General features: G+C 40.7%; 1 protein-coding gene across 1 annotated transcript in view; it reads left to right on the top strand.

Annotated features, from left to right (window-relative positions):
- The window catches only part of snx29 (sorting nexin 29), a 350232-nt gene that overhangs the window by 302106 nt on the left and 25279 nt on the right, over positions 1 to 22847 (top strand). The window contains exon 20 of the mRNA XM_061908913.1: positions 10421 to 10560. Within this exon, the coding sequence (XP_061764897.1) occupies positions 10421 to 10560 (140 nt within the window). The remainder of the gene's footprint in view (positions 1 to 10420; positions 10561 to 22847) is intronic.

Here is a 22847-nt window from a genome sequence, read left to right as displayed (position 1 = left end):
GGGGAAGGAAGACGGGAAGTGTACTGGTATGAGTAGCTACGTTCGGGCAATGGATCTCAGGATGTGCTGGCTTATGAAGGCAGGTCTCTCATCTACCACAGATGTGTTGATTCCTGATTGCCTGCCGGAGGAAAACGCCTGTGGGCGTGTCCCGCGGTGCGCTCAGCAGAGCACACAGCAGACAGAGAGGTGGCAGGAGTGTGATCCGTAACACTTGTTTGTTTAAACAACTGGTTAAACTAAGGAAGAGAGATGTGGTAATGTTGCGTAGAAAAGGACAAACTACCTTCACTGTCGCAGTCCTGTTTTGATTTATTGTTTGGACAGAAAAACATGCCCCAATAAACAACCACACGTTAAAAAAGAAGCCCAAAAATGCAACCCACGACTCAAAAACTTTGCAAGCTACTTAAAAAAAACCAAGCCCGAAATTGCTTAAACTCCGATGATACTTATAATTCGAAGTGACAGTGGATGGAAATAGGTTTGGTTTTGTGGCGAGAGCGACCTGCCAGGGCTTCCAAGTGGAAATAAGATGTTCCCGTTATAGGAAACTTTTGGAAACTTATTAATCGTGGTAATTTTGACAACTTAAATACTCCGGACCAAAATGACATCTGTCGGGTTGTGTTGATTATTCTGGGATTTTTGCTCGCTCAGATTTCACAAAAAAACTAAACTACAAAAGGGTTGAGACCGCGCTTCTGATGTATTTTCTATGTCCCAACCTTTGGAGACTTGTACCGTCTTATATTCGGGGCAATACAGTACTTAATTTTGAAGTTTTATTTGTACCACACCCTTCACACATTATACTTGGAAAATAATCAAGTTTCCCCCGTGTAATTAATACAGACCCAGTTTCATTTTTCCTTTGGTCCTTAGAGGTCAGAACCAAGCATACACTATTTCATAGAATCAATGTTACTGTAATTTCACCTAGATTGATAAAGAAAACTGATATGATACAGAAAATCGAATAATACGGGCCCAACAAGAAGCCCTTTGAGGTTGTTCAGTGTTGTTCTTGTAGCATGAATGTGTACTATATACGATACTATATGACTGATGCCTTTCTTTCTTTAGCCTGCTTCATTGACTGGCCTTCAGGATGGCTTTTGCTTAAAAATTTAGACTGACTTTAAAAAAAAGTCTTAGAATAACCATCTATAGTTTTGGTTCTTCATTTGTGCATTACCAGCAGTCATGATGAATGTAATCCAGGGAAATTCATAATTTTGCCAGAAGTCAAATTGACCTTCTGACCCATTAGTGATACAGCAATGGTCCGCTCCACAGTTCATCTCCTTCAAGCTTTTTCCCCTCATTTGTGGATCTTAATTACTGCTAATGAACTAATGACACACTGTCCCTGAGTCTTAAGTGCTTGGGGCCAAGACTATTCAGCGATTGTCGATATGTAATTGCAAACACGAATAGCTGGCCAAACATACAGACAAAATGTTCCAGAAGTTGCATTTTTCAATGCGATATCAGCAAAAATAAACATGTATTGGCTTATTGAAGCCAGCAACTAAAATGTCTGACACAAGAACTATGATACAAGTAGTTTGTTCTGCTTTTGCAAATGTCTCTTCTTGCTGTTTTAGCAGAAACCTAAATGGTTGTCTCCATTTGAAAGTTTTTCATGAGTCTTTCCTCAAAATATCAATAAATAATGCTAATTGCTGTTTAACCAAAAAAAAAAAAAAAATACTTTCAATCACGTTTTCTAACACATCCCTCTGCTTGGGGTTGTATTGACTGGATTGAAAACCAAAGTTTGTACCTTATCCCACTTAAGTACCTTGCCTTCCTCCACACTTCCGATTACCATGCATTTTCTTAACACCTTTGGCAATTTGCATTTGTATAATTTATGCATGTCACCCCAAGGTGGGTGCTCATTTGAACAAAACCCAGCTCATTGTTGTATTTGTTACAACAAAATGTCAGAACATGTGGACGTGTTATTCAAGTAACACAAATCACTGAAATAGGAAATAACTTTTGGTGACAGCCATTAAAAATGCATTGATTGTTTAGAGCGATAAGAATTGCTCTGAATGTTCCTGACACCTGTTTCCTGGCAAGTGTCATACTTAATAACGTTGCTCTGAGTTGTGGCATAGATGTGTAAATACAGAGACATATGTATGTAGACGCCACATTGCGCGCTGAAACAATTAAGGCTGGGTACCTTTCACATTTGAAATTATTTAATACTAATTCCCTGTACTGGCAATTGATACTGATACTCAACAGTACCAATTTTCTGTACTTTTGTGGGTGTGTTGATTAATGTTAATCGTTTGAAGGGGTCATATTATGATATTTTTCTACATTTAAAACACTTCTCAGGGGTCTACATAACATGCAATAGTGGTATTCTGGTCAACAATTTGCATGGATTATGTTTTGCAGACCATCCTCAAGACGTTTTTTGACCGTCTCTTCAAGATGCGCTGTTTTGTGTCCCATTTACGTGGGTTCCTCTCCAACTGTGTCTTCTCCCCGTCAGCCATGTTGTAGTTTTTAGCACTTTCATATTGAGTCTACTGACAGATATAAGTTACATATACATGCTATTTTCTATTAGAAAGGAGGATGCATGTGAATATATGAGCCAAGATAGATGAAAAAAAGGAGCTTATCTTCGGACTATAATGGCAGATAAGTGCAAAGCACGTACGGACCTCTGTAAAAATGGTCTGGGGGGGCTTCGGTCAAAAATGTTGCATAGATTATGCAACATATTTGACCAAAAACCCCTCACAGATTATGCAACATTTTTGACCAAAAACCCCTCACCATTACATGTTATGTAGACCAGTGGTCCCCAACCACCGGGCTGCAGAAGAAATTTTTATATATATTTTTTTTTTATTAAATCAACATAAAAAACACAAGAGACACTTACAATTAGTGCACCAACCCCAAAAAACTCACGTTTTCATGACCCCACCCCCACTGCCGGGCCGCGGGACAAATTATCAAGCGTTGACCAGTCGGCAGCTACAAAAAGGTTGGGGACGCCGATGTAGACCGCAGAGAAGTGTTTTAAATGTAAGAAAGAAATTATAATATGACCCCTTTAATGAGCCTTATAATCCGTTGTGATATACTGTAGTTGAGACTGTATAAACGGCACAATTTTTGGTTGCAAATAAGTAGTGCACTCATTTTTGCCTTAGTTTCTGCAATGATTAATGGACAATGAGTTCCACAAAGTAGAGAATTATACTGATTGCCTTCTTCAAAGTTTTGAAAATATCAATAATATTACATTTGGGAGAATGTTTGACATGGTTCATCTCATTTACAGAAAGAATGTAGAAGTGATCAGTTGAACACTTGTGATTCAATAGGGAACTTTTGTCAGAAAAGCTTGTTAAACCAGGATACCAGAAAGCCTGATGTGACGTGAGGCAGAGCATTGATTACAATTACTTATTCTTTCTGACAGAATAATGGAATTGATTTGTTAAGTAGCTAAATAAGAGTGAGACTGTTAAGGGTTTGATCTCTTTAATTCAAGTAACATTATGCAAGAGACCCCAAAAATTGCTACACATTTTCATAACTATGATTTTGCCCTCAGCAGTTGCCCCCTTTGTGTATCCAAAGGGCTTCCATCATTAATTAATCACAAACTACAAAGTGAATTATTAAGTCGTTCTAGTATGTTGTGTTCATATATTATGCAATATACATGTTTTACACTTAAAAAAAAAAATCATGACGAGTAGGCATTGTGAAGTTCTTGTATATATGAGCATTTTTGAATGGCTTGTGATGTTTTATGCATGGCCCAGACCCCTGCATTGGAGAGTGTTTACATGCAGCATGGAGAGAACAGCCTGTTCATCCCTGCTGCCCACTCTCACTCCATTGTAGGGTCCAAGTCTGCGCTCATGTTGATGTTCCTGTTAGAAGAGATGACCAGGGTAGTATCTCTTCCTATTTTTAATTGTAGATTAGGAGTTGGGGCAGTGTCACATGACATTCTGCAAAGCAAATGCCGCAATGACTCTAGCAAAAAATCTGATTTGATTAAAGTTTTTTTGATTTCCTGCAATATACATTTTACCCTCTAAAATGTCTTGTTGCCGGGCAACGTTTAGTTCTTCAGACGCACCATCGCGGGTGTTTTTCTCCCCCTCTGCCAAAACTGAATGGTGCAAAGCTGCCAGAAAATCCACCGAGCATATGTGACTTCTCCACCATTGACAGCTCCCCTCTTCTGCTTATCTGTCCTCTCTCGGAAGTGACATCTAGCAGGCTGTTATTGTGTGTGTTTGTACATGTGTGACTGTGCTCTAGATCCTGTTACGAAGCCATTTCAAGAACCATGTATCGTGTAACATGCTCTCCTGGTAAGAGTTATTATAAACTTACTGGACCCTCTGTCAGCTACATTTCCTTTGAGATACAGCCCGGTGTCTGTTTTTATAAAAGGGTTTTATGGCTTTATCATCAAGTGCATTACGGCCAACACATACAAAAAAGGATACAGTGCAACCTGTTTAAATTGACCTGGTTCATGTCCACAACCCGTTTGACTCAACCAGTCTTGGGGCCTCATGTGTTTAAACTGGAAAACATGGTCGATTACTTTTGTCAATATAAAATTTGAGAGCCAAAGGGGTCATTTTGATGAAAAGTTGGTCGTCAGCTTCGTTATTATGTTGAAGATGTTGTACGAGTCGGTGGTGGCGGGCGCCTTCTTGTACGCCGTGGCTTGCTGGGGCAGCGGGTTAAGAGTGAAGGACACAAACAGACTGGACAAGTTGGTAGAGAAGGCCAGTAACGTGGTGGGAGTGGAGCTGGACTCTCAGGCGGTGGTGTCAGAGAGGAGAAGTCTAGCAAAACTCCTAGCCATTATGGACAACACCTCCCACCCACTACACTCGGACCTTGCGAAGAGAATGAGCACGTTCAGTGGAAGGCTCAGACTCCCGAAATGCAACACGGAACGACACAGGAGGTCCTTCATACCGACAGCCAATGCATATGTTCCTTGACTGCACTTAAATGTAGAATGTATTTGTATTATTCATATATTATACATGTAATATATGTTATATATTATTAATTAATATTTTTGTCTATTGTGAGCGAACTGTGGTGCTGAATTTCCCCCAGGGATCTATAAAGTACTTTCTATTCTATTCTATTATTGCTTTTGCAAAAGCGGATTGGTGTTTATGTCAACACTAGGTGTAACGATATGAAAACTTTATATCACGGTTATTATGACCAAAATCATCATGGTTATCATTATTATCGCAGAATTGTTGAATGAGCTCAAAACATACTTTATACGGACACTGAAATATTTTGTCTAAATAACTAAGATAACTAGACATGATGTTAGAAAATCCACTATTTGGCCTGTTTTGTGTTTATGTTTAACTGATTGTTTTAGTATTGTATCTGTTTTTACTTTAAAGTTCAAGTTAAAGTGCCAATGATAGTCACACACACTAGGTGTGGTGAAATTATTCTCTGCATTTGACCCATCACCCTTGATTACCCCCTGGGAGGTGAGGGGAGTAGTGAGCAGCAGCAGTGGCTGCGCCCGAGAATAATTTTAGTGATTTAACTAACACCCGATTCCAACCCTTAATGCTGAGTGTCAAGCAGGGAGGTAGTAGGTCCCATTTTTATAGTCTTTAGTATAACTCGGCCGGGGTTTGAACTCACTACCTATCGATCTCAGGGCGGACACTCTTATCACAAGACCATTGAGCAGATTAAGATTCATAAAAAAAAATAAAATAAATTAAAAAAAAAGCCTACATTTTTTTTAATCTATTATCTGGATTTATTTCTGACTGTCGTGGTGTCCTATTCTGTTCAGCGGTCACTGACTGCACCGTACAAACACCTCTGTCTCGTATTCCTCTGAGTATAGATCGATTACTCTGTTCTAACAAAGCACAGCTTTTAGGTTCATTGTACACAATTTAATAGCTTAGTTGCTCGGACAGCAGTGTTTATATAAATTCAGATTGAAGTAAGTTGTTGCTTAGTGGAGAAAGACATTAAGGTCTCTTGTTTTCATGTTAGCATTTAAACTACCGTAGCGTTCTTGCGCCGGTTAGTCAGTGAGTATACCAAAGGGCAGTTATGAGACATTTTTTTTTGATAATTTTATCTTAAAATGGTATTACTAACCGTCGATAGTTATCATTATTACTGTTTATCGTTACATCCCTAGTCAACACCAGTATAATCAAACATCAAAAGAAAGATAGTGAACTTCCTCTTTGATATACTCACGGACTAACCTTCAAAACCTTGGCAGATTCCGTGGTAGACTTTTCTGGGACTCCTCCAGTCCCTTTCTTTACTACTTTGACAAATGGAAGAAAACAATGTTAACAAGCTGCCTTAGGTAAAAAAAAACATATCCTTGGTATCTCACATTCTCCTTGTGTCTGTCACAAGTAAATATTAAAGCAATGGCTATTTTCAGTTATGTCAACAACCTCTGACAGTTGGAGGTGTTTATTTAAGCTCGGCTCACTTTTATCTTTAATATATGCTGGCACGTAATAATGATGGATTGGCTGATTTGGGCTCTGTCAGGGGAGGAAGGGAGTAACCGAGGGATGAGCAATGTTTACATACTTGCGCTGTGATGTAAGCAGACACATGTAGACCGGAAAGTCGTACCTGCTTTAATGCGCCACATTGATTTGTGCCCTGCCCTCTCCGCTAACAAGAAGCAGCACCTGGTTTCTTCAGCTCCCTTCTGCTCTGCTGAAGGAAGAATGTGTCACATTGTCCATTAGGGTTATTACTCCTGTGACGTCCGTGAAAGCAGTCAGGGTGTTCCATCATGTGTTGATATAGCATGAAACCAAGTCTGACATGCACAGCCTAATCTGACACATCAGATTTACACTACTCGTTGCCTCTGTCTTCTTCCAGCAGTATGCACTCTTTACTCAGGGTGACAGTGAACCTCATGACTATTCCTTCTGTTGCAGGGTCTTTCTGGCCAGGGTAACACATATTTCCTCTTGGGATTACAGTTGCAACTTGGGGCTGTGCGATACAATGCCATAAACTATTAACCGATCATATAAACATCATAAATTGATAACCGACTCCTACAAGACGTTGATTAGCTTTGTTAACTAGAGTACGGTATGGCCAGTGACATCGTGTACTTGGGTTCCAAGCACATGGGGCCCCTGGGCTTTTGTGAAGTTTAAAATATTGTTTTTCTGCCATTTTAATATGTACAGTGGGGCAAAAAAGTATTTAGTCAGCCACCGATTGAGCAAGTTCTCCCACTTAAAATGATGACAGAGGTCTGTAATTTTCATCATAGGTACACTTCAACTGTGAGAGACAGAATGTGAAAAAAATCCAGGAATTCACATTGTAGGAATTAAAAAATATATATTTGTAAATTATGGTGGAAAATAAGTATTTGGTCAACCATTCAAAGCTCTCACTGATGGAAGGAGGTTTTGGCTCAAAATCTCATGATACATGGGCCCATTCATTCTTTCCTTAACACGGATCAATCGTCCTGTGCCCTAGGCAGAAAAACAGCCCTAAAGCATGATGTTTCCACCCCCATGCTTTACAGTAGGTATGGTGTTCTTGGGATGCAACTCAGTATTCTTCTTCCTCCAAACACGACGAGTTGAGTTTATACCAAAAAGTTCTGTTTTGGTTTCATCTGACCACATGACATCCTCCCAATCCTTTGCTGTATCATCCATGTATCCATTATATATATATATATATATATATATATATATATATATATATATATATATATATATATATATATATATATATATATCAGCCTTTCGGAGATTTCCCAGGTTCTAAACCAAAGGCCGTGGGCTGAGCTGGGACAGTGCACTTTTGAAATCGCTTCCACCTGCAACTTTAGTTTTTTTTTTAAATAGATTTTTTTTTTTTGCAAAAAGGTTTTCTTTCCACATACATCCAACAGTACATCCTAGGTGAACAAAAACTAGTTTAACTGCATACAAAGCTATAAAAAAAAAACTAAGGCTCAACTTTTACGTTAGAAGTAGTCAAAAACTGTTGTCACTGCCAGTTTCTCAACCCGACATTTGTCCAATCAATTTTACCTGTGCGCCCCTAAATGATATTGTCAGAGTAACGTACTCAAAGCCGTATTAACATGACCTCTCGTTACAGGTGTGCACTAATATTGCACAGAATGTAAATGACAGTTTCTAATTCAATAAGTTAACTTGCAATATATCAAAACATATTTTCATGGCCATTAAAAAATAAATAATTGATTTAACTTAATATATGCAGTACAAGAGAAATATAAATAACACAAAAATGGCTGCCACAACCATAATGAGCAAAATTAAAGTACAGTAGCACACTACGCCCAAGTGTTCATCAAGCACCACCACAACGACTAACATTAAAGTGCAGCAGGGTAGTGGGCTTTAATGGCCATCTTCAACAAATAAATAACTAATTTAACTTAATAATATATGCAGTACTAGAGAAATATAAATAACACAAAAATGGCTACCACAATACATATTTTTTTATGTCGCAGGCTAATACAAATATACAAAGTGTCTCCTAGCCTGGACCTTGGTCACTTCTACTTTAAAGCAAACTTCATTCAATGCTTTGTCCATAAATACCTGAAAGTTTAATGAAGTCTCATGGTCCTTCTGGTTTTCCATTTATTCATGTTGCACGCCTTTAGTGCCACAAATGGTTCTTTGAAGAGTCTCTTTTAAGGCGACTCAATGAAGTGTCCTTGGGATTTGGAATTTAGATCAAAAGAAAAGCTGTAGTTTAAATTCAGGAAATTGTTGCCCCTTTCATGAGGGATGCTCGTTCCAGTAAAACAGAGCTTTGCCCAGGCTTTGTTCTAAGCCTTGCTGGACTACAATTATTCATGCTTACATGGGCCATGTGGCTCCATGCCTCTGCCTCCAGTGGTTTTCACCATGAAAAAGTAAGACTGGGTGAACATCAGTGCTGGTTTTCATTCAACATCAAAATGCGAATGGCAAAAGAACCATAAATGTTTTATTTAATGTTTTACCATTGGATTTAGGTCAGCACTGTGGACAAATATGGGCTATCAATTTATACAAATATGCTGTCTTTTCAACATATACAAGATTTACTTAGGCATTATAAAATGATTTATTGTGAACTGACACGTATAACATTCAACTGTTACTGATCATTATTTTTCCACTTCTTGCAGAGACTAAAATGAATCAATTCAGTCCTATGAAATAAAAGTATCCGAGATACTTTTTTTTGCTTAATCATGTCTGTTTACTAATATCTGTTGGAGGTGGATAGATCAATCCAAATATCGATATTTTTAATACTTGGTTATAATATGCATCAGATCAATACTAGGACGATAACAGCAATATTTGTCAATGTCTTTATTTTACATCAGTGTATTCTCTTGTGTTGTTCAAATACAGTCAATTACTGCAAATTGTGGGGGTTAGACGACCCATAAATGGTAAAAAAAAAAAAGAAGTAAATAATGTTAATAAAAAGCCCTGCTACCGCCCGAATGCAGCTGAGGTAGGCGCCAGTGACCCCCCGCGACCCCAAAAGGGACAAGCGGTAGAAAATTGATGGATGGATGGATGGATGTTAATAAAAAGTAAACTCACTGGGTTGAATCTGGCAGCTTGGGTACTACATTTCTTATGACGATAAAGTTCCTTGAATCCTTGAAAAATACCGTTTTACGACTGAGTCAAGAAAATTGACTTAAATCCTTTTCTACCTACGTGACATCTTTGCTTTATTTTCACATAGTCATGAATTGTTACCCCCTTAAAGTGAATAAAATGGGTTTTCTTTGGAAAAAAGTAAAACAACTCTTTTTTTTTTTTTAAATCGACACAAATTTTTGTTGTACTGAATGCTGAATAGTGGGTACACAAGGTATTTATACTGTATGTTGTTCAAGCCAAGAATCCAAGTTAAAACTCCACGAATCAACGCTAGTTTTTGCTTTTGTTAAGTTATTTTGTCCTTTTTTTTATTATACACAAACAATTGTATGTAATAAAAGTGAATACGATTAGTTGTTATATTGTTACATTGCGCTATATTTGAGTAATTATTGTCATTGTTCCCAACCATGTGTATTGATAAAAGCTTTATTTTTTTTTGTTTGCCTAAAAACTTTTTTTCTGTAATTTATGCTGTTAATAATCATGATCGACAAATGCAAAAAGTGTTGCAATACTGGCCTTGTATTTACTCTGTATTGGATCAATACCAAAATATCCAGTAGTGCCCACCTCTAGTTTCTCCGATCATGTTTGACCTCGAATTGAAAATGTATGTAGATTTGCTTGTCTATAGATTTAAAGTCAGCGCTTCTGTCCATCATGTGTCTTTACAGGAAGCCAAGTTTGTGGAGGAGAGAAGGAAGCAGCTGCAGGGTTACCTTCGTATAGTCATGAATAAACTGATCCAGACGCTGCCAGAGTTTACGGCCCGCCCCACAAAGGAGACCCTGCTGACTTTGCTGCCTTTCTGTCTGTAAGTGGAAACACACATGTGCTTTGTGCTGTACACAATCTCAGCTTTGATTGTTGGAGGAACAGTGGTGGGGAGATAATACGAAATCAAATGCAGTGATGTTTTTTTTTGCATTGTTTAAAAATGGTGGGCAACCAAATTGCTTATTTTGGCTTTTGTACCATGAAAACCTATTGCTTTCTCGTATTGTATTCATACCATAATTACTCATTATTTTCTTTCGACAACATTCTAAACTACACAGACCACACAAAGCCAATCATACGCAGCATGTTGGGTAACTTTTTGTGTTGCGCATTTACGCTTTTGTTGCAAGGCAGAATTTATAGTGCAGCAGTGGTGCAGAGGCCTCCATTACACCACAACAAAGAAAAAGGACAAGGAGATTTTTACATTGTTATTGTTCTATTATATTCTGCACTGTTATATTTTTATTTTTATATCATAAACTACACTGTTATATTGTTATTTATTTATACAGTAACATACTATGTATTTTGATTAACTGCGTGTCTTGGATGTAAGGTGAATTGGCAAAAAGTCAGGCAGTCATACACCGAAAAGCAGACCTGCAAACATGTACACGTTTTTTGTACACTGCATTCATTTTCATCCCTGGATACGCTCGTCCTCTTTCGCCAGTTTTAGTTCCGAGTACAGTCTCTGAAGCCTGACTTATGCTGCTGCTAGAGTTGTCTCGATACAACCTTTTCACTTCCGATACAGTACCGTTATGGGAGATTTGAGGAATGGCAGACATTAATACAATATGAAGACACCAACCTTATGAAATATTTTGAATATTTTGAAATATTTTAATTTGTTTTTGGCGACACTTAGTGTTCAAAATATTCAATAAATTCAGCTCATGATGCAGTAAATTGAATCATGCAGAGACGTTGTTACTGGATGCTTTCCTTTTACTTTTTCACCTTTCAATCAATCAATCAATGTTTACTTATATAACCCTAAATCACTAGTGTCTCAAAGGGCTGCACAAACCACCACGACATCCTCGGTAGGCCCACATAAGGGCAAGGAAAACTCACACCCAGTGGGACATCGGTGACAATAATGACCCAGTGGGACGTCGGTGACAATGATGACTATGAGAACCTTGGAGAGGAGGAAAGCAATGGATGTCGAGCGGGTCTAACATGATACTGTGAAAGTTCAATCCACAATGGATCCAACACAGTCGCGAGAGTCCAGTCCAAAGCGGATTCAACACAGCAGCGAGAGTCCCGTTCACAGCGGAGCCAGCAGGAAACCATCCCAAGCGGAGGCGGATCAGCAGCGCAGAGATGTCCCCAGCCGATACACAGGCAAGCAGTACATGGCCACCGGATCGGACCGGACCCCCTCCACAAGGGAGAGTGGGACATAGAAGAAAAAGAAAAGAAACGGCAGATCAACTGGTCTAAAAAGGGAGTCTATTTAAAGGCTAGAGTATACAAATGAGTTTTAAGGTGAGACTTAAATGCTTCTACTGAGGTGGCATCTCGAACTGTTACCGGGAGGGCATTCCAGAGTACTGGAGCCCGAACGGAAAATGCTCTATAGCCCGCAGACTTTTTTTGGGCTTTGGGAATCACTACAAGCCGGAGTCCTTTGAACGCAGATTTCTTGCCGGGACGTATGGTACAATACAATCGGCAAGATAGGATGGAGCTAGACCGTGTAGTATTTTATACGTAAGTAGTAAAACCTTAAAGTCACATCTTAAGTGCACAGGAAGCCAGTGCAGGTGAGCCAGTACAGGCGTAATGTGATCAAACTTTCTTGTTCTTGTCAAAAGTCTAGCAGCCGCATTTTGTACCAACTGTAATCTTTTAATGCTAGACATGGGGAGACCCGAAAATAATACGTTACAGTAGTCGAGGCGAGACGTAACAAACGCATGGATAATGATCTCAGCGTCTTTAGTGGACAGAATGGAGCGAATTTTAGCGATATTATGGAGATGAAAGAAGGCCGTTTTAGTAACGCTTTTAATGTGTGCCTCAAAGGAGAGAGTTGGGTCGAAGATAATACCCAGATTCTTTACCGTGTCGCCTTGTTTAATTGTTTGGTTGTCAAATGTTAGAGTTGTATTATTAAATAGAGTTCGGTGTCTAGCAGGACCGATAATCAGCATTTCCGTTTTTTTGGCGTTGAGTTGCAAAAAGTTAGCGGACATCCATTGTTTAATTTCATTAAGACACGCCTCCAGCTGACTACAATCCGGCGTGTTGGTCAGCTTTAGGGGCATGTAGAGTTGGGTGTCATCAGCATAACAGTGTAAGCTAACACCGTATTTGCGTATGATGTCACCTAGCGGCAGCATGTAGATGCTGAAGAGTGCAGGGCCAAGGACCGAACCCTGGGGAACTCCACACGTTACCTTAACGTAGTCCGAGGTCACATTTGAGCCCTTGTATCAGTAAGTATTATGTAACTATCTATTACACATGCGTAGCTATTGTGTGCTTAATTGTTGTGTAGCTGCTAACTCCTAGTAGCTTGTCGCCTGTCATGTGTACTATTTTTTAAAATTACTTGACTAAACAGGAAAGATGTGTGCTGGTTGGATGAAATTCAGATGTTAACTTGCTCTCCAACTTTGCACACGTAAACACGCTGCAGGACTACTTGTATCAGAGTGTGTATCGGAGATTTTACATGCAAGCTGATACTGTATAATATCAAACTGATATCATTTTTGTATCAGGACATTTGTAGCTCCTGCAGTAAGACGCATACGTACATTACGTCAGCTCCTTTCCACTGCATACTTTCTAGTGTGGGATTTATACGACTCACTCACACATTGGCTTGTTCCATCTGCAAGTACACTCCCCTTCTCTCTTTAATTAGCATTGTTGGCTCATGACAAAGGAATTTCCATCCATCCATTTTCTGTATCGAGGGATGTGAATTAATAAGATTTTTCCGGTTCCTAATCTACTTTTGCTTCTGCGTAATGATTCGATTTCTTAACAGTTCTTTTATCGTTTCTTATTTTGAAAAAAAAAAAGAGAAAAAAGGTGGATTAGCATCAATTTTGTTGAGTTCAGAGTTAACATCACCTTACAATTTTACAAAACCTACAGCGAGGTCTCAAGACGCACGTCCATCCATTCATCCGTTTTCTACCGCTTGTCCCTTTTGGACATATGTAGTATAATTTACACAAGAATGTAACATTTAGTAACGTGATATTAACTTATTACATGCAAAGTGAGATATGTCAAGTGAAGTGAATTATATTTATAAAGCACTTTTCTCTAGTGACTCAAAGCGCTTTACATAGTGAAACCCAAAAAACTAAGTTACATTTTTAAACCAGTGTGGGTGGCACTGGGAGCAGGTGGGTAAAGTGTCTTGCCCAAGGACACAACGGCAGTGACTATGATGCCAGAAGCGGGGATTGAACCTGCAACCCTCAAGTTGCTGGCACGGCCGCTCTACCAACCGAGCAATACCGCCCCAAGAACAACATTTCTCAACCAGCTATTGCAAGGAATTTAGGGATTTCATCAAAAGGTTCGGAGAATCCGGAGAAATCACTGCACGTAAGCAATGATATTACGGACCTTCCATCCCTCAGGCGGTACTGCATCAAAAAGCGACATCAGTGTGTAAAGGATATTACTACATGGGCTCAGGAACACTTCAGAAAACCACTGTCAGTAACTACAGTTGGACGCTACATCTGTAAGTGCAAGTTAAAACTCTACTATGCAAAGTGAAAGCCATTTATCAACAACACCCAGAAAGGTGCATACAGGTTTTGGAGCAACATATGTTGTTTATTTCTGCACGACAGTGCAATCTACTAATAAAAGTTTCAATCAATCAATCAATCAATAAATCACTCAATCAGTCAATCAATCAATCAATCAATCAATAAATGATTCATTCAATCAATCAATCAATCAAAGTTGAAAAGAGTCGTATAGTGTCCACAGTCACAGTCAAGCCTTTATTGGTTATAATTTTGATGATTACGGTTTTCAGCCTATTAAAACTTTGAATTGAAAATCTCAGCAAATGTACGGTTTCAAAAACTGTAAGCCATGATGATCAGAATTATAACAAATAAAGGCTTGAATGTAATAAGTTAATATCACAAATTAGTTTCACATTTGAAATTAATTGCTGACCTGAATGGACTTTTACACTGTACTCTAATTGTATGAGTTTCACCTGAATAATATGACTGGTTTCAGGAAAACATGCAACTTTTTTCCGACTGCAATTGAACATCCACCGACAAAAATTACAAACTTTTGACCACAAACATAGAAGCTGCTCAGTAAAATGTGTCAATTTGACAAATAATAGCGCTAACATTATAGGAGGTGTTAGTTAGTACCTGTTGTATTCAGATGACGTGCTAGCGTTATTGCTGCTGGGATTAAATAGGAGCGGTTAAAAATGGGACTTTCATTTATGATTATTGCAAGCTGTGTGTTCAAATGTTTCAGCATATTGGTCGTAAGTCCTCCTTGATAAACTAGCAGTCTTATAAATATTACAAGTAGCACTGTTTCAATCTTTTCTTATAAAACGTAGTCAATTGTAGAGCGTTTGTTACGCCCGGGCTTTGCCATTTTGAGATCATCCCCACCCGGAAGGATCGCTAAGAGAACTGTTTGAATTGATACACTAAGAACCGGTTCTAAACACGAACCGGTTTTCGATTTCCATCCCTAACTGTACTGCTAATATGCTAAATCAGGGGTGTCCAAACTTTTTCCATTGAGGGCTGTTTTTTTCATTTATGGAAGCGGCAGCCCACTTCGATACATTTTGTACATTAAAGATCCAATGTAGGTCAATATGCTGAGAGTACCCACCCTTTTTGGATACACTCGAGGGAGTACTGGAAAGTGCTCCCCCGGGTGATTCCATTGTCCTACTGGGGGTCTTCAATGCTCATGTTGGTAACGACAGTGAAACCTGGAGAGGCTTGATTGGGAAGAATTGCCACCCGGATCTGAACCCGAGTGGTGTTTTGTTATTGGACTTTTGTGCTCGTCACAGATTGTCCATAACAAACACCATGTTCAAACATAAGGGTGTCCATATGTGCACGTGGCACCAGGACACCGTAGGCCGCAGGTCCATGATCGACTTTGTAGTTGTGTCATCGGATTTGCGGCCTCATGTTTTGGACACTCGGGTGAAGAGAGGGGCGGAGCTTTCTACCGATCACCACCTGGTGGTGAGTTGGGTGCAATGGTGGGGGAGGATGCCGGACAGACCTGGCCGGCCGAAACGCTTTGTGAGGGTCTGCTGGAAACATCTGGCAGAGTCTCCTGTCATGTAGAGTTTCAATTCCTACCTCCGGAAGAACTTTGAACATGTCACGAGGGAGGTGCTGGACATTGAGTCCGAGTGGACCATGTTACGCACCTCTATTGTCGAGGCGGCTGACTGGAGCTGTGGCCGCAAGGTAGTTGGTGCCTGTCGTGGCGGTAATACTAGAACCCGTTGGTGGACACCGGCGGTGAGGGATGCTGTCAAGCTGAAGAAGGAGTCCTATCGGGTTATTTTGGCTCATAGGACTCCGGAGTCAGCGGACAGGTACCTACAGGCCAAGCGGTGTGCGGCTTCACCGGTCGAGGAGGCAAAAACTCGGACATTGGAGAAGTTAGGGGAAGCCATGGAAATTGACTTCCGGACTGTTTTGAAGCGATTCTGGACCACCTTCCGCCGCCTCAGGAAAGGGAAGCAGTGCACTGTCAACACCGTGTATGGTGCGGATGGTGTTCTGCTGATCTCGACTGCGGATGTTGTGGATCGGTGGAGGGAATACTTCTAAAACCTCCCCAATCCCACCAACACGTCTTCCTTTGAGGAAGCAGTGCCTGGGGAATCTGTGGTGGGCTCTCCTATTTCTGGGGCTGAGGTTGCTGAGGTAGTTAAAAAGCTCCTCGTTGGCAAGGCCCCGGGGGTGGATGAGATCCGCCCAGAGTTCCTTAAGATTATTGATGCTGTGGGGCTGTCTTGGTTGACAAGACTCTGCAGCATCGTGTGGACATCGGGGGCGGTACCTTGGGTTTTGCAGACCGGGGTGGTGGTTCCTCTCTTTAAGAAGGGGAACCGGAGGGTGTGTTCCAACTATCGTGGGATCACACTCCCCAGCCTTCCCGGTAAGGTCTAATCAGGTGTACTGGAGAGGAGGCTACGCCGGATAGTCAAACGTCGGATTCAGGAGGAACAGTGTGGTTTTCGTCCTGGTCGTTTAACTCTGGAACTGTGGACCAGCTCTATACTCTCGGCAGGGTCCTTGAGGGTGCATGGGAGTTTGCCCAACCAGTCTACATGTGCTTTGTAGACTTAGTGAAGGCATTCGACCATGTTCCTCCGGAAGTTCTGTGGGGAAAGCTCAGAGAGTATGGGGTATCCGACTGTCTGATTGTGGCGATCTGTTCCATGTATGATCAGTGTCAGAGCTTGGTTCGCATTGCCGGCAGTAAGTCAGACACGTTTCCAGTGAGGGTTGGACTCCGCCAAGGCTGCCCTTTGTCACCGACTCTGTTCATAACTTTTATGGACAGAGTTTCTAGGCGCAGTCAGGGCGTTGAGGGGATCCGCTTTGCTGGCTGCAGGATTAGGTATCTGCTTTTTGCAGATGATGTGGTCCTGATGGCTTCATCTGGCCAGTATCTCCAGCTCTCACTGGATCGGTTCGCAGCCGAGTGGGTCCGAGTCCATGGTTCTCCCTCGGAGTGTGGACTGCCATCTCCGGGTTGGGGATGAGACCCTGCCCCAATTGGAGGAGTTCAAGTAACTAAGAGTCTTGTTCACGGGTGAGGGAAGAGTGGATCGTGAGATCGACAGGCGGATCGGTGTGGCGTCGTCAGTAATGCGGACGCTGTATCAATCAGTTGTGGTGAATAAGGAGCTGAGCCGAATGGCAAAGCTCTCAATTTACTGGACTGTCTACGTTCCCATTCTCACCTATGGTCATGAGCTTTGGATTATGACCGAAAGGACAAGATCACGGGTACAAGCGGCCGAAATTAGTTTCCTCCGCCGGGTGGCGGGGCTCTCCCTTAAAGATAGGGTGAGAAGCTCTGCCATCCGGGAGGAGCTTAAAGTAAAGCCGCTGCTCATCCACATCGAGAAGAGCCAGATGAGGTGGTTCGGGCATATGGTCAGGATGCCACTCAAACGCCTCCCGAGGGAGGTGTTTAGGGTACGTCCAAGTGATAGGAGGCCACGGGAAAGACCCAGGACACGTTGGGAAGAATATGTCTCCCGGCTGGCCTGGGAATGCCTCGGGATCCCCCGGGAAGAGCTGGACGAAGTGGCTGGGGAGAGGAAGGTTTGGGCTTCCCTGCTTAGGCTGCTGCCCCCACGACCCGACCTCGAATAAGCGGAAGAAGATGGATGGGTGGATATATATATATATATATATACACACACAAATTGCATATACATGTAGGAATCATAATAATATAGTTTGGAATGTATAGGAGTAAGCTGGAGCACCGGGGGAAACCCCACCATTGCACACTCGACACACACATGTCCAAACGGAGGTTTGAAGATGCACACTGCGTAAAGGTCGATGTTTTTGACGGTAGTAATGTCAAACGAATTAGGGAAGTTTTCACAGGCTTGAAGAAGAAATGCATTGATTAACTTAAAATAATTTTCTCTTCAACCTTTTCTCCTTACTTTTTCCTGGAGCCTATCCCAGCTGCAATTGGTTGGAAGGAAGGCAATGTACACCCTGGACAACTCGCCAACTAAAAAAAAGGAAATACGTTATCACAAATGATTTGGCCGGCTAATCAAAGCTATTGTAATTTCTATGATAATCTACTGTACAAAACGGGGTGAACGTGAAATTTCTGTTCAACACGTCACACATGCCACAAAACAGCAGGCGGTGTCTGACGTCTGCTGCCTACCAGCAACATCTCAAAAATGACATGTTCCAGTCATTTCCTTTCAGCTTTCTACTCATTTTGCACTTACTGCAATCAATCAGCAGGAATGACCTGCCGTGCTGTCTTGAGTGCATGGTGGACTTCTCCTCTGCAGACATCACAGTATACAGCCGTTGGCAGTCATGACAGTCAAGTGTAAAAATAACTCAAGGTCTGTCAGGAGTTAGACCTAAAAGAACACAAAATTATAAATGTTGTTATTATTTTTATTCAGGATTGCAAATGTGTCAAGATTTATTTTTCTTAGAGATAGACATTTTTTTTTTACAAATTTTGTTTCAACATGTTTTTGTTTTTACGTTCTGTTTTTTAATTCTAGCAAAACATGTAGGGATCTCCCAGGCTCAGCTGCATGTTTTATAAAGATAAATAATAACGTCAAATTTTCCTAAGTGGGGGAAGTTCCCAGGATCAGCAGCATCTATTATAAAGTTAACTAATATGTAAATAAATAATTAAATAACTTCTGGAAGTTGTATGAAGAAAATAAAACAAAGTGTCTATAATGTGCATCGGGGTCCGTAAAAAAGCCAACCAAATGGTCCCTTGGCCATTCTTTAAACACCACTGGTTTAAGTTCATTTCCATTCCAGTTTATTTTGAACATGCATCAGTACAATGTAATTTATCACACAATTCCAGTTGTTTCATTACAGCACGTCCAAAAAGGAGTAGGAAGAAGCAGAGCTTATTTAATCCTACACATTTTCATTGCAATTTTATCCAATTTCCTTGTTCTCTGTGACAGAACAAATATATAATAAATAAATAATATACCACAGTAAGAATAACAATATTAAATTCATTAATAATCTTTGTCTCAATAAACAAAAACAAAAAAAGGGTTGAAGATGTTCATCATAATTCTTGTTCCGTATTTCACCACATAGTCTAAGTGTTGCCAAACGACTGAAGGGTGTCCCTAAGCTGTGTTTAGTGATAATGAGAGTGCTTTGCACCTTATTAGAGGTTTTCTGCACACTCCCTGGACTTGTGGAGGCTGATCTCCAGTCATGGGCGACTACTTCGTCTTTCTTGACGGCTTGTATTTAATTACCGAATATGATGATGAATTCCATGATGCGTGACGCACGCCTCTCTATCTCTTTGACCTCTACTTGCTGTTCACAGTTCACATGTAATTGATTGAATAAATAAAAAACAAGACCAATGGTGTTAAGGTGCTTTTCTACTCTGCAAATCATTTTCTCCTCTCCACCGTGTGAGTAGTACTGAGCAGCACTATGTGCATGCACAGCTTTCACTGCTGATTGGTTAACCCGTGCTGGCTCTGTGTGTAACCAATCAGGTGATGCTGTGGATGGGATATTGATGGCGACAGAGTAGTGACTCCAGACAGATGCGTGACTGCATCTGAGACAAAATAACCCAGTTTGTCTAGAACTTGGAAAGTAGTATAGCGTATAGTTGACAATACAGAGCTGGTGGATGTAAGACTTCTTTCATTTGACGATAAGAGTTGGAGTACATGGCCACCTCGTCACCTTCATGCAGTTATCATCTCTATAGACTTGTTATTATGTTGGAAAACTGCTATGTGACCTAGTTTCCCAAGGGAGGGGATTGTGTTCTGTTTAATACGTCACATTACATGGAATAATTCCAATTTCCCTCAATTAACCCATACTTGCCAACCTTGAGACCTCCGATTTTGGGAGGTGGGGGGCGTGGTCGGGGGTGGGGTGGAGGCGTGGTTTGGGGGCGTGGTTGGGGCGGGGGGTGTGGTTAAGAGGAGAGTATACTTACAGCCAATTCACCAAATCGAGTATTTCATATATATTTCATATATATATATATATATATATATATATATATATATATTTATATAAATATATTAAATTAATATATATATATATATATATATATACATATGTATGAAATACTTAACTGTCAGTGAATTCTAGCAATATATATTTATTTTATTTTATATATAAATAAAAGAAATAGTTGAATTTCAGACGGCACCTATCAAATACACAGTAATAAAAACACAGTTGTTCTACTAACTGTACTGTGCTTGCTGGTTACTAAAAAAACAACATCACTTACCTTTCACTATTTGAGTAACGTCACTTCCGAGTTTCCAGAAGATGGCGCCAGTATGTGCTTTGCCCTGCCGTCTCTCGCTGTCAGTTCTGTTCGTTTTTGTGTTGTTTGCGTCTATTTTCGTCTCTGTCAGCTTACTGCTTGAGTATGACCGCCAAACACTGTTGGATATTTGCTCCTTTCCCACTGATATGATCAACTTCGACGTTGGTTTTTCGACGTCTTAGTCAGCTTTTTCACCTGGCCAGATTCCTTGCCTTCCTTTCCCGCCTCCTGGCTCCTCTCCCCCGCCACCTGCGGGCTGTGTGTCAGGCCCCACCTGGATTAGCTGTGCCCTTGGACGTGCTGGCCCCCGCCAGGTTCGGTGTTATGAACACAAGATCTTTGACAAACAAAACGTTCATCCTGAAGGATTTCTTCACTTCCCGCGGATTTAACTTCCTCTGTGTGACGGAAACATGGCTGAGAGCTGGTGAGTCCGCCCTTCTTAATGAACTTCTGCCTTCGGAGTGTTCCTACTTTAATTCTCCGAGGTCGTCCAGTCGAAAAGGTGGAGGATTAGCAGTCATTTTTAAAATTGACTTTAAATGCCGTCAGATCCGCCTGCAATCCTCCCTTTCAAGCTTCGAACTGTGCATGATTGAGCTGGAGGGGGCGTGGCCTCCAGCTCCAGCTGAATTTCGGGAGATTTTCGGGAGAAAATTTCTTACGGGAGGTTTTCGGGAGGGGCGCTGAATTTCGGGAGTCTCCCGGAAAATCCGGGAGGGTTGGCAAGTATGAATTAACCACAGCTCCCTGATGTTGGCAGCAGTCCTGCAGCTCAAAACCACCACCAGGTTACCAGTGGTTAGACCAGGGGTCGGGAACCTTTTTGGCTGAGGGAGCCATGAAAGCCAATTATTTTAAAATGTATTTCTTTGAGAGCCATATAAGATTTATTAACACTGAATACAACTAAATGCGTGCATTTTTAAGTAAGACCAACATATTTACAGTATAATAACATCCCTAATTCTTTTTAATAACATTGTTATTCTGAAACTAACCAATAATAAATAAAATACTTTTTAATGTGACTTATTGAAATGGTGGGGTAGAAAACGGATGGATGGATTCAAATGCATGAGAATGTTTTATATTTTCAATGTTGTTTTTAACACTTTAACTCTTACCATGAATTGATTAACGTGGACCCCGACTTAAACAATTTGAAAAACTTCTTCGGGTGTTACCATTTAGTGGTCAATTGTATGGAATATGTACTGTACTGTGCAAACTACTAATAAAAGTTACAATCAATCAATGAATCAAAACTGTTGACAAATGTTGTTCTTGGGGCGGTTTAGCTCGGTTGGTAGAGCAGCCGTGCCAGCAACTTGAGGGTTGCAGGTTCGATTCCCGCTTCCGCCATCCTAGTCACTGCCGTTGTGTCCTTGGGCAAGACACTTTACCCACCTGCTCCCAGTGCCACCCACACTGGTTTAAATGTAACTTAGATATTGGGTTTCACTATGCAAAGCGCTTTGAGTCACTAGAGAAAAGCGCTATATAAATATAATTCACTTCACTAATTCACATTACCAGAGGAATTATTAATTACTTATTGTGTTAAGCAATGTCAGCTAAGGTTTATCCGAGAGCCAAATGCAGTCATCAAAAGAGAGCCATAGATTCCCTGCCCCTGGGTTAGACAGTAATGATTGGGTGTTAGGTCATCTTCATTTGATAGTACAAACCCCGTTTCCAAATGAGTTGGGAAATTGTGTTGGATGTAAATATAAACGGAATACAATGATTTGCAAATCCTTTTCAACCCATATTCAATTGAATGCACTACTATTATTTTTTGCAAATAATAATTAACTTAGAATTTCATGACTGCAACACGTGACAAAGTAGTTGGGAAAGGGCATGTTCACCACTGTTTTACATCACCTTTTCTTTTAACAACACTCAAGTTGTTGTTAAAGTTTTGAAAGTGGAATTATTTCCCATTCTTGTTTTATGTAGAGCTTCAGTCGTTCAACAGTCCGGGGTCTCCGCTGTCGTATTTTACGCTTCATAATGCGCCACACATTTTCGATGGGAGACAGGTCTGGACTGCAGGCGGGCCAGGAAAGTACCCGCACTCTTTTTTTACGAAGCCACGCTGTTGTAACACGTGCTGAATGTGGCTTGGCATTGTCTTGCTGAAATAAGCAGGGGCGTCCATGAAAAAAACGGCGCTTAGATGGCAGCATATGTTGTTCCAAAACCTGTATGTATAAGTTA

Source organism: Nerophis ophidion, linkage group LG08, assembly GCF_033978795.1.
Source record: "Nerophis ophidion isolate RoL-2023_Sa linkage group LG08, RoL_Noph_v1.0, whole genome shotgun sequence".
Taxonomy (NCBI): domain Eukaryota; kingdom Metazoa; phylum Chordata; class Actinopteri; order Syngnathiformes; family Syngnathidae; genus Nerophis; species Nerophis ophidion.
Note: the sequence above shows the minus strand (reverse complement) of the source record. Positions and strands in the feature narration are given on the sequence as shown.